Source organism: Macaca mulatta, chromosome 2 (genome assembly GCF_049350105.2).
Source record: "Macaca mulatta isolate MMU2019108-1 chromosome 2, T2T-MMU8v2.0, whole genome shotgun sequence".
NCBI classification, from domain to species: domain Eukaryota; kingdom Metazoa; phylum Chordata; class Mammalia; order Primates; family Cercopithecidae; genus Macaca; species Macaca mulatta.
Window position 1 is genome coordinate 12,931,336 of NC_133407.1, and position 13,164 is coordinate 12,944,499.

General features: G+C 38.4%; 2 protein-coding genes across 21 annotated transcripts in view; one reads left to right on the plus strand and one right to left on the minus strand.

Annotated features, from left to right (window-relative positions):
- ARPP21 (cAMP regulated phosphoprotein 21) overlaps positions 1 to 6,673 on the minus strand; it is a 155,789-nt gene extending 149,116 nt beyond the window's left edge. For all 20 annotated transcript variants that reach the window (XM_077991291.1, XM_077991282.1, XM_077991276.1 and 17 more), the window contains exon 1: positions 5,797 to 6,673. The gene's annotated coding sequence lies outside the window, so the exon portion shown is untranslated. The remainder of the gene's footprint in view (positions 1 to 5,796) is intronic.
- The window catches only part of LOC106997165 (uncharacterized), a 164,294-nt gene that overhangs the window by 11,958 nt on the left and 139,172 nt on the right, over positions 1 to 13,164 (plus strand). The window contains exons 2-3 of the mRNA XM_077994066.1: positions 5,135 to 5,177; positions 6,008 to 6,446. Of these exons, the coding sequence (XP_077850192.1) occupies positions 5,135 to 5,177; positions 6,008 to 6,446 (482 nt within the window). The remainder of the gene's footprint in view (positions 1 to 5,134; positions 5,178 to 6,007; positions 6,447 to 13,164) is intronic.

The following is a 13,164-nucleotide window of genomic DNA, read 5'->3' on the forward strand; positions in this document are numbered from 1 at the left end:
GGCAAATAAAATTTAAACAATTACGAGGAGTCATTGAATTTTGGTGAGTTGACATGCTCTTCCTTCACCCTCTATTGACCAGTGGGCTCGATTTTTATAGGTCTATGTAACAGTAGTGAGATAATCTGAAAGCAACTTGAATCACTGAACAATTAGATGATAGCTGGGCCTTCTGATTTACGTGTCAAAGGATATTTTATCAGAATTCATAGGACCATAAAACTTTTAGAAATTGATGTTCAATTTTGTTCTTTAAAGATGTTGAAATATTTTACCTCGCTTGTTGTTTCTCAATTTCAACTAGACCGAAATATATCAACACGGATAAACTATCTTTTTTTTTTTTTTAGTGTATGATCCAATGGACTAGACTGTTCTGAATGAGTATTGTATCTTAGCAATTAAAAGGAAATCTGCTAAATATATGAAAACCACTTCTCTGGTTAATGTTTCCATAGAGAGAGTTCTTGTTCTTATCTCAAGTATTTAGTGTATCATAAAGAAGCAACCAAGGATGACACAAATGTAAAAGAATGCTTATCAATTATTAAGAGTTCCAGCACTAAATTTGGCCATGGAACCACTTAGTTCTTTTAAATGTCCCTATCATAAGGAATTATTTCCTAACTTGTGTGGGTATCAGTGAGAGATGACTGGCTTATCTAGGTAGATATGCTTTGTGAATTTGTTTCAATGAAAAAGCTGCAGAAAAAAAGATCATATATTACACTTTACAATTCTTCACAGAAACATTACCCATAATATACCAAAAAACTCTAGAAAATTCGCTGGAATATTTGAAATAAAAAGTGACGTAATTGTTTTCTTGTTAAAAATCTTGAATCCTTCCCTTAAACTAAAAGCAAATTTTATTAGCAATTATCTTAAAACCAATGTTTACAGAAGGGATTTTGTTAACAAAATCTTAATATTTTGTGTGTTATTCAAAACAGATTTCTAATTTAAGAATTGTATTATCTTGAAGTAGTGTGAAATGTGAGAATGTAGTAAAAGGCCTGTTTTTAAAGGGGATAATTACTAGTGGACACTTGCCCTCTTTACCTGGATAAAAAGAAATGATTTTCTTTTGCTAGATAACAGGAACAATTGTAATGTATATTACTTTTAAAATGTATGAATTTATGACTAATAAATAATTAGGAATATATTCCTTGAATGAGACAATTTTGGACTAATGCTTCAACATTTTAATGTCGCAATTACAATTGTATCCTAATATATATATATCACTTTATTACAAAACGTATACAAAAATCTTCTAAACCTGTCGCATTGAAAGGTATACTAAACAGGGGTTATACAACTGCCAAAAGACATTTCTCTGGGCAAAGTGTGTAAAAAAATTAAAAAATATTGATCTACTGTGACCATGGACAGTGATTAACATTCTCTCCACCTGGAAATGCCAGGAGCTATACTGGTGACTGAAAAACAGGAGCATAATATGATGCTAAGGATTCAATCTGAAAGTAGAGAGCAATTCGATGCATTCAAACAAACCCCTTTGTTTTTCAATATCCCCTCCATTGTCTTGATGTAATTATTTCAATTCACTTTTTTGGTTTGCTGCATAGCTATTTCTCAGAGCACAGATATGTCTCAGTAAGTTTAGAGAAAGGTGCATTCAAAATGTTATATGAGCATTTCATGCCTAAAGAAAATATCTTTAGACCACAGATAACAATGTTACCAGGCATTTAAAAACTGCTGAATGAACCAGATATTCTTTCTCATGCACTTTATTCTTTATGAAACATATTATGTATATAATTTAAATACTTCATATCTCAGCTCATATCTAATCCTCATAGATCCTTGGTTATGATATAAATACAAGTAATATGTACTTCAATATCTAGGGTCAAAATTAATCCAAGATGAGCAAACTTAATTAAATAAGACTAAGGCACTACAAATAATCAATTTATTAGAACTTGGCATAAAGCCACCTAAAGGAAACTAACACTCAGAAGCAAAGACACCCTAAAAAAAAACAAATCTAGTTACAGATACGTCTTGTTAATATTTTCTTTCCCCTTCGACAGTCCTTCAGCATTTGCTTACATCCTTGCTTGAAATTCATTTATCATATTTAACATAAAATGCTAGAATAAAAAATAAAAGAAGGCAAAGTCCACAGAAATGTAGAGCTTCTGGAATCATAAAGATCCTTTGTCTAAAGAGAGGAAGTATATGTTTTATAAATGCATCATCGCTGACTTAAAATATATTCAGAACTTTCCAGGTGATATAATATATTTTTAAGGAAGTCAATTCTTTTTGTGATTAGAGATTCACAAATTTCTAAATAGGCTACTACCATGTGATACCAGTTAGAATGATGCCAGTACTTACCATATGAAGAAATGGCTTTCATTGTCGACATCACCTTTAAGCCCCACATTCTCTCCTAACCTTGTCACAAAGCAGATCTGAATTAAACTGACTTGTATACAAATGATTAATTTGCAATTTCCAACCTTATGGACTTCAAACTGTCTCCTCATACTAATGAGAATTCTCAATCATATTCACTTCTGGCTACGTTGTATATTGTGCCTTCAGTGGCTGACTCATTCTACACTCTACTTATGTAGCTTATCATTATCTTGTCCACAGACAAAATAGACATTGAATTCCGATGAGAATGCCCACTCATCTGAGAAGCTTGAGAAAGGTATCAGCATTGTGGTCCAAAAGGCATGACCACTAAGGGAAATATTTTAGGCAGTGTGAATTGTTTTTCTCCTCTAGAACTAAGTCAAAAAGACAAACAAACAAACAAAAAAATCACAGTAACTCATTGTGATGTGTTTTCCTTAGTAGTTTATTTTTGGGGGTCATTTTTCATTAGAATTGGCAAAAATTCAGATCAACTTTGCACATTGTTCTAACAGCTTCATTCAAAAATTATATGACTAACCTTCACATTTAATAGAAACTGCTTACTTTCTCTTATGCTTGTTAACCTTGAAACTACTTAAGTATTTTGTCTAATTAGCTTTACTCTGAACAAAAGAATAACCTGATTATAGTATGTTGTTAATGTGAAAATCAACACAAGACCTTTCTGACGGAACATTCTCACTTTCTACCTCAAGACAGGTGTTCTGCATATATGCAAATGTTGCAGACAGATGGCTTCTTCCATTGTACACACTATAACGTTAAGATATTTTGCCCTTTATTGTAACATTCCAAAACATATCAGTGCTGCCTCTGCTATTTATGTTTTTAAAATATTTAGCTTTCAGTAAGATAATCTGTAGTGCTTATCTTAATTCTAAGGAGAGAAGCACCCCAAATATTCTATCAAGTTCTATCAAAACTTCCTGCTTCTCTTAGTTGTCACAATTCTGGACCTGGACTCCAAGTTCATAAAAGAAAATGAAGCAATTCGCAAGGCAGAGCTTCAGGTTATTGTAGTATCTTAGAAGCATGTTAGTTATTTTATTCGCAGAATGTTTTACAAGCTCCCAACCTTTCAGCAGAACAATATTTTAGGAATTTGAAATTATTTCTGTACTTCCCACCACCCAAGAATATGACAGCTTGTATTAAAAATAGTATGCATGCAGGAACTCCCTGGTTAGTATCTCCCTCAAGTTTTAAAAACTCAAATTATTGAGTCTTCTTTCTAAGAACTAGTGAAGATGTTTACGAAAACACCTATTGAACTATTCATGTATAATTCTCAAACAAAAATCAGTATTTCCATTCATACAATACATTAGGACTTAATTAAAATTACCATATCCAATGGTCAGCCTTTACCTTTCCAAACATCCTTGTCCAGTATCCATAACCATGCACTGCTCTGTCTTCCCTCATGCTTCTTTTATTGCTGAGTGAGGCGCTCGCTCCTTCATTAAATAGCATTAAAAATAGACTGCACAGAACTCCCCAGTGGAGCATGCTCTAACACGGCTAATACCACAGTTCTCAAGGTAACCATACTCAACTGGGATCTAAGAGGGAAAGTCACTGGGAGATCAGCAATTTGCAAATCTAATAGCACACACAATTCTGTCTTGGTCTGAGCTAAATACTGCAAAGGACAAATCATCATGTAGTGAAATTGAGTCACTGAGGAGATGAAAGTCAATTTCTTTAGCTGTATAAGTTTCTTTAAATATGCTTCCTCTAAACAAAGTACTCTGTTTAACAGGCATGTCTTCTAAAGTAACTTAGTTAATTATCCAATGGCATAAATCATGCCCAGAGAGGATAAATTTAAAACATGAATGCATAGCAATCCACATATCTTAAACATTTCATTTAAACAAAATCAAAATACTATTGATAAGCAAGTGTAGTAATCAATTATGTTTCCGTATCTTTTGTAATGAGGAAGCATATTCCTCAAAGTGTATACCCAAACTCACTCTCCAGAAAATTTACAAATATTCTGTTAGTCAAAGTGATGAAAAGCAGGAGAATGTTATAACAAAGGAAATATAGGATCAAACACAAATACATACCTTGAAAACCCACATACACTTGAAAAGAGTGTATTCATAACCTCTCACATGCAATTCACATTAGAAATGCAGCAGACGTAATTACTGCCAAGATAGTAGATTACTCGGCTATTTGAACGAAAACATAGATAGAGCTCTTGGCTTCCAAATGACTGTCTTTCATGAAAATGACATTAACTAAAATCCTATTAAGATATTTAAGCCCTGTGGTAATACATACACAGAGGATCAAAGGAGTAGGTGTATTTATTTTAAAGTGTGTCAAAGGTTTTCTGATTTTTAACAAATGAAAAATGATTTCCTGTCATCTCCACTTCTCTGTTTACTTAAAACAATCATAGCAGTTGTTATCTCCAAAGTAGATGAGGAGGGGTTAGGAATCATTTGAATTTATTCTGCATTTGAACGAAATCTTATACAGATTCATTTCAACTTTGGAGAATATCCTTCTTGATTTGAGAGGCTGTCATACTGGTAGAAAATCAAAAATCAAAAAATTTAAAGAAATCAAAAATTAAAATGAATATCTGTACTCTGAACACATTCTAATGAAAATGATTTCTACCAGCCTTTTATATTTCTTAGCTGCCCACCCCTATAACTTTCAATTCTCTCTTTGATTTTTATTTTAGGCTTGGACTCTGTCCTGATCCTACATCTTCAGGAGGTGATCAGGTAACTAACCTGAATAGCTGACAGCAACCACATCCACCCCAGCTATATTTCTATGCATAAACATTGAGTGAATTAATTCCTATTCCTAAGAAACTTTCTAAACACCTGTCTAATTCCACTCAATTCTACCACCATATCTACAACTTGAGACAGAAATGTGATTCGCAATGAAGCACAGATTTCATACATGTCAAAATAAAACTGAACATCTTTTCTGTTCTTCCCCTTGAGCCCTTTGGGACCTAGGACCCCAATCCTTCCATACAACAACAGAGTATAACTTTCTACCTCTTCAATGGGTCTCTTTCAAAAAGAGCATCGCAAACTTTCTACCATAAAGCCTATACAAATCACTGTAGACTTCTCTGATGAAAAACATTGCCAGCTTCCAGCTTTCCACATCTGTCTTTTTTGGGGGAAGGGGAGTCCATCCCTCCTTGACGAAACATAAAAAGCACAATACATGTATAACAACATCAGCTTTCTACAAACACAAAGAAGAAATACAGACAAGAAATAATTCAAAAGAAACAGACAGATATATGGCAGAAAGAAAGAAGGAATTCTAAAAATCCACAAAAGGCGTGCAATGTTCACGTCGGAAGACCTTGATTATTACCTTGATCGAACAGTGGATATCCCCCCTGCGTCTTGGTGCCTTGACTGGTTTGATTTAGTTTTGGATTTTATTAATATTATTGTTTCTCAATGATTGATTTGGCTGGATTAGTTTGTGTTGGCTTTTGGCTTGGCTTTTGTTGTTGTTGTTGTTGTTGGGTTTGTTTGTTTGTTTTGTTTTTTTGGTCGATTTATTTAACTGCTAGTAAAAGGAGCTTTCTGCAGTGTCGGCTGGGATCCCGCACAGCTGTGGCAGCCGGGGCTGCGGCGGCGGCTCGGTCGCGGCTTGCCTCCCCGATGCCCCTGCTGCTGCTGCTGGTCTCTGCTCCAGACGCGCTCAGAAGGTGCCACCGCCGCCTTCTCTGCCCGGCTGGCCGCCGGGAGTGAATGCGCCCCCGCCTCCTGTCTGCTCTTCTGTCCGTCTGCACGTCTGTCAGTCCGACCGTCTGTCGGTCCCACTAGCAGCTCAGCGCGGGATTCTCGCTTTCCTGCACTCTGCTCTCAGAGCTGCCACTCTCGCAGGCTGCCAGTCTGTGCGCTGGTCCGTCCGTCCGTCCGAATCTCTCCGTCCCACCAGCAACGCAGCGTCCCTCTTCCGGTCTTCTGTGCCCACAGTCCTCTCCCACTCTGTGCCCCTGGCCGCTCCGCTCGGTAAGAGGAGGGCGTGTGGAGGGAGGGAGCACGCGAGTGTTGCTGTCTGTCTCTGTGTGCCTCTCCCTGCCTACTTAATGCTCTAGCTCTCTTTGCGTTCTGGTCTCTCTCTCTCAGGCTGTCTGACTGCTCCCACCTGTCCGTAGCTCTGCCAGTCCCACCCCTAGCCCGCCAGCCTCGGTCGATCCCTCGGTCCCGTTCCTCCCGCTTGGCCGCCTCCGTCGTCTGCCCCTCCGCCGGTCCGTGCCCTCCCACGCGGCTGGCACTGCCGCCGGGGGCGGCGCCCGGCTCCTCCCCGCAGCCCCGGATGCGTCCGGTCCCCGCCCGGGCTGAGGGCAACGCGCGTGTTGCACGTGGCTCCGCAGCTGCTCTGGCCGGAGACCCCGGGCCCCAGACCCGCCACACCCGGGAGGTGGCCGCAGCCGGGCGCCTGCCGATGTCGCCGCGTCTGTGCCACTGGGAGCATCCAGAACTGGCCCATCCAGAGTGATGGCACCTGCTGGGTGCGCCGGGCGCCCGCGGTACCACTCATTCCCTGGGCCGTTCTCCGCCAGCCCTAAGGCTGGAGACAAAGCGCATGAGCCACGCGCAGCAGCGTGAGCATTATTAATCAGAGAGAAAACTGGCACGTTGCCCCCTGCCCCGCCACACCGCCTCCCTGCTCCCAGCCAGCGGGCATGTATTCTCTCTTGTCCCCCGTGCCCAGGCCCTCCAGCGTACCCGTCTGGGGGGCGCCCCTGGACTCCTGGGGACTCTTGACGATGCCTTGCTCCACTCCCTCCACCGCTCACTCTCCAGGCCAACTCTGCAGAGACAATCCCACAATAATAACACCTCGCCCCACCCGAATCAATCCGTAGCCTCAGAGCTCTTGGAGATTCTCTGCTTTGAGCAAGACTGAAAGTCCGAGCGTGCAGCAGCAAGTGTACTCCCTGTGGGTGACTGCCCAGACCGCTGCCCGCCTGATCGCTGATTTGGAATCACAGAGGTGACACACAAACCTGGGCAGGGTAGGACCTGGGGAAGGAACAGAGTTGACACCTGAAGAAATAAAAGCCTTGATTTTACCGCTTGTTCTAGAGATGCACTATTTTTATTATCTGTAATTCATTTTTTTTTTCATTGTCTCGGAGCACTCACTAACACACTACAAGGAAGAAAAAAAAAAAAAAAAAGGAAAAGGCGTAGTGAAGGAGAGTGAATAAATTTCCGGAATTCCACCTACTCCTTCTGAGTGAATGTAGAGCTACTTTTCCAACATTATAGGTCACCAACCAAGATATACCACTCTAGCTTTCTGCTCCCAGCCGAGAGCAAGGCATTTGATTCTGGGCTTCTTTGCAAGGTTGTTATTAATGTGCAGCAAAATCGTAGTTGTACACTCACACATGGAATTGCCAAAGCTCATTCTGACTGTATCCAGCAATTCAGCTTCTGAAATGTAGACACTGAATAACTATGTATCTGGTGAAATGAAAGCCCCATCCCACAATAAACCAAAGAGGAGAAAATAAACTTTTACCAGCTGTAATTAGTAACCCCATGAATAGACAACAAACAAATAACTAGCATAAAACCTGTCATGAAATTGTCCACATCCTTTTAGTTTCACTTATTGACACCCAACCATAATGACAGAGATTACAAACAGATTTATTAACATAAATGCCTTTGCATTATTATAGAAATGTGATTTCTACAGCTGTGGCCATGTTCATATATGCTAAGATATTGATTATACATCTCAAATAAGTGATATGTCTACTTCTAGAAACTACTATAAAAATAGAATAAGGTTGTACCGACCCTTGATGAGTAGGTAATTATTTTCCAGCTATTTGAAATTGTCTCCCTTGGTGTTCAGCTCTCACCAGAATAAGAATGAATCTGCTGTATGAGGTTTCAGGCAAACCGAACCCAAAGAATTCAAAACTGTTACTTTGATCGACATCCTGATCATTTCCACATAGTCATTTCCAGAAGTGCTTTTTTTTACAGGTATTTTCGCCTTCGTTCCAAACATATAACATTTAAAGGAAAATTATGAAAGCATTTCTAATTTACTACCCTTTCCTTCCTCGCAAGTCATTCTGAAAAACCTGTTTTTCTTTGGGGGAAATTGAGACTGTATAGGAAGAAAGTTAGTGTATTTGATCTCTCTTCTGGACAGAACTACATCTCGGCAAATGGTTAGACAGGTAATCTATTAACAGGAAACCTTGGCAGATTGATCATAACACAAAGCCTCTAAAAAAAAAAAATCAGAATTCACTCTGCTAGTTTATTTTTTTTAAAATGGAACCCAGTCCTATAAACTGGATTAGAAATTATAGCTGGGGAGAAGTCAGTATTCTTAGTACAAACTCCAGTGATTACGTAAAAGAACAAAACAGTGATTTCATAGCTTAACTGTGTATTAACAAACTTGATGACAATATTTATTGTAGTATCTCATGGATTTTAAGCTTTATTTTTAAAAGAAAGCATCCCAAAGAAGAATAATTTAATTTGCTTCAACTAAACTTTCTAACTTTTCTCATAATATTTTGTCAACATAGTGGGAACTGTAGAAGGCTCAAGTTTATTTGAGGCTATGTAGATAATTAGCATTCAACTACTCAACTTTAAAATTTTTGTCCCAATGTGGGACTGAAATATACCCTTGGGAGTATTAGGCAGGCAGTGAGCAGTAAGTGATTCTTCTAGGTGTTCAGAAAGTGTTTCTATTTTTTTAAACAATTTAAAACAGTTGTCATGCTTTACGGCTCTTAGACTGTCATATATTAATTATCACTAAACTAACTAAAACCTTTGTCCTCCTTATTAGACCTCTAGGTGACAGACTGACTATGTCAATTGCAGATGTGTTTATGCACCAAGAGCACCCTATCTTGAGGAATGGGAGGTGGTACTTGGGAAAGAGGGAGTGATGCTGTTCCTCTCTCGGTTTGAGGGCTTTTGAATTTATTTTGTATTATGTTTGAAATTGAGGAGCATGCATGTAACCAGGTAACACCAGCTTGGGGAAATGAGCTCACCTATACTCTGGCAAACATCGAAGATTGTTGACAAGCTCCTTTAAACATATATTCCCCTAAGACACTAAATTAGTGCCCTTTAATGAAGCTACCAAATTGGATTTTCAAAATAAGGCAAATTGCTAAAATAGCCCAGCTACCTTAATAAGCACCTTTTTAGCTGAAGCGCGAAGTAGAGTTTCCATGCTGTTGAACTTCCATCACTCGTCAACAATTAGGCTGCGAGGAGCTCCCCTTTAGGGCATACTCCCTCACCACAATAAGGGCCCACAAATCCCCTAGAGAGACTTCTCATTTGCCCTGTTTCCAACAAAACAGTCTAGGGTCCATTAAATACCATTCTTAGGTGTAAAGCTTTACAACTATGCATAGTACTGAAAAGCAGGAGAAAAAGAAAAGAAAAAGCCCCAAAGATTAGCATTTCAACCAGAAAGTTTTGAGCCCCATTCTTATTTTGTGTGAAGCCAAAATAACTCTAAAACACATTTCAGAACATCAACAAAGAATGTTACATCACGTATGCATCTGAGCATGAAGAAATGTCACGATCAAAAACAAAGAGGATTTGGGAGACTAGAAACCAAATGTTCTGATGGCACAGATCCCTTGACGACAGCCATGTCTCTTCTGTAGTAGGCTGTATATAGGATGAGAAAATTATCTCCACGAGCCCTTGGAGTTCTCACAGGCAGACCACAAATGAACACTGGCCTGCACATGCACAAAGATGCTTTGCTGAAAATCCAAATCAAGAAATTTTCTCAAAAATGAATGTCTGTGGTACTTTCATGGAGATGCATGAATCAGAGGAAGGACAATAAGAATAAATAGAAGAAACAGCTAAAGAGAGGGTTAGGAAACCTGTCACTAAAAGAGCTGAGCATCAAGAGACAAGAAAGTTTGCTGACTAAATTTCGTATTTCTTTTCAGCATCTCTTAGGATAGATATACCATTTTTTTTTCAGACATATCCTTAATATTTAGAGGTTTTCTCTTCCTGGCCCACAGAGCACTGCGTTTCTTCCTCTGCCCTCCCTGCCCAGAGGGATCCGTGGCTTTGGTGTGGCTGAGACAGTCCAGGCAGGCAACAGAGCACAGATGCATGGACTTTTTCTGATGTAGAACAGGGCTGGAGGCAGGATGCCCAGCAGCAGGCCCTCTCTACCCAGCCTGTGTTATCACCCCCTCCAGGATCTGCTTCAACACAAAGTGTCTGCAATCTCCTATGGAACCCACAAAACGTGTTTTTGATTTTTCAAAACCTAGCCTAGAATTGAAAGCAGGAGCATGAGAAGCATATGTGGGAAAAACAGAGGTAAATGTTATCCCTCTGAAACACAAGAAGTGATGACACAGAGCATAACCTAACATTTGCCAAACCACTGTCTGTGATCCTGCCTCTCTTACATTGCTGTTCCAGAGATCACGCTTTCTTCCACACGCAGTTCTCTTTTTCATACAAAGAAAGACAAAGGTTACCAAGCGATTCAGAACTTGGAATAATATATTTGGCTTCTTGACCCTGAGATGATATTAAAAGGTCTATCAATTAGCCCCTAGAATAAAAGAGCTTCAATCCATCTCCAATGAGGTACAGGATATTTACATTTTTAAACTGTTCTTCATACCTTAAAATAGTGTGTGTGTGTAGTTAAGAGGTAAAACATATTCATAGTGTTAATATGCCAAAAGATAACTTAGGTCTTTCCTGGAAACCCAATTGTAGTTCAATACCCAGCATCTGTAGAAAAACAATATACAGATATATAATTCTGCACAAATGTACAACTTGTTCTCCAAACCTACTCTTTAAATTTTTTTGTCTTTTCAAAATAAATGTACATTTGCAAAATGTATAGAGATTTGTAAAAAAAAAAAAAAAAGTGAGTGTACAAAATCAAAAAGGAACAAAATTAAAGTCTCCCAGTATGCCACCATCCAAACTGCCATCATTTTTGTGCTTAGCTAATCTCTCTGCATATATAACCATGAAAATATAGCTATAGTTTTCATATATGGATTACAGAACGCATGTTACTTTATAATCTACTTTCCTATTTTATAATCTGCTCTCTACTTTTGAATAACTGAGGGGTGTTTTCCCATGACATTGACTATATCAATGCATTTATAACAGCATAGTAGTCTATTAAATACAGGACATGTGTATGTTATACATAAATCAAAGCTATTGATGGGCATAGTTTCCAAGTTGGGGAATTTTTTTCTTTAGGGCAAATCTTTAAAATTTGAATTCCTCATTCTCAAAGTATCTATATTTTACATTTTGGCACCACAGTGGAGTTGATGATGCTATATCAGTTTCAGAATCGCTTTTGATTACTAACCTTTATCAAGGAGTTGACTGACCTTTGACTTCCTGGTATAAATTGTATAGATTTAAAAAATAAATATAATAGTAAAAATGTTTAAAACATTTTTTCTATGTATATTTTGAATGAATTGTACTAAATTCAGGCAAAAACTTTTCTTATGAAAAGAGAATTCTTAAAATTCTATGAGTTCACAATTTTCTTTTTGCTTCAGACTTTTCCCTGAAATAAGCTCTAGTTTCTGTAAAAAGGGTAAATATTGGGGGAAGCTGAGGGAACATTTTCAGGCCAAGAAGTTAGAATTTGGTGAACTAAGGACCTGCCTTTTTCCCTTCCATAAGTAAAGCAGACCCTTGGGAACCATGGGCAAACCTCCAAACCATGGTTTTCATCCTCTTTCTTTGCTTATCATTTTAAACGTTTTAACCACAGAGTCAAAAGCACTCACTTGATTTACATTGTCATATGTTTATTCTCCAAATCCTAGGATAAGGATACAGATATTCAGGAATACATTAAAAAACTAGAAACCTCAATGGGATAGAAAGAATTTGATATGAATCATCAGCTGAACAATTCAGACTTACTTTCACTTTACTACATGTAATTGTAATCTAAGGTCCATCAGTATATACCTGTTCCTACCTGCCTGAACTTACAGCTCAATACACTGCCTAGCCATCCTGGAATCAGGAAGGGCCATGTGACAAGTTGTCGTCAGTGAAATGTGGATGGAACTGACATATAATACTTTTGGACTAAGGCAATGAAAAACCTCTGCGGAGTCCTCTAGGTTCTCCTTGGCCCTCACACAGTGACGGGAAAGGTCAAATGACAGAAGAGGTTGAGACAGTTCAGTTGTAAGATGACAGAGACTCCATCAGCCTAAGTTGCTAAGTGACTATGAGGAGCTGACTTCAACACTGACCCAGTCGGATATGTAATTAAGCAAGAAAAATGTACTGTGTTTTAAGCTACAAAGATTTGGAATTGCTTATTACTATAGCAGACCCAGACTGTTCTAATTTATAAACTCTCTACTTGTCTAACAGCATGTGAGACAGTAACATGCACTGTAGGAAACAGAGTCCAGGCCTGGGATTAAGGAGACAAGAATTTTGGTCCTGAATCTGCCACCATAGCTATGAGACTTAAGTCATTTCTACCTTCGTGCCTCATTTATTTATATTTCTAAGTTTCTAAAATTAGGTGATAAGAATTAGTTTTCACCTAACCAATGCCACGATGTTTTAATTACTGCCAATTTGTAATAAAGCTTCATGTCTTCCAGGCAAGACCCCATCTTCTTCTTTTCAGTATTATTTTGACATTTTTTTTTTTTTTACT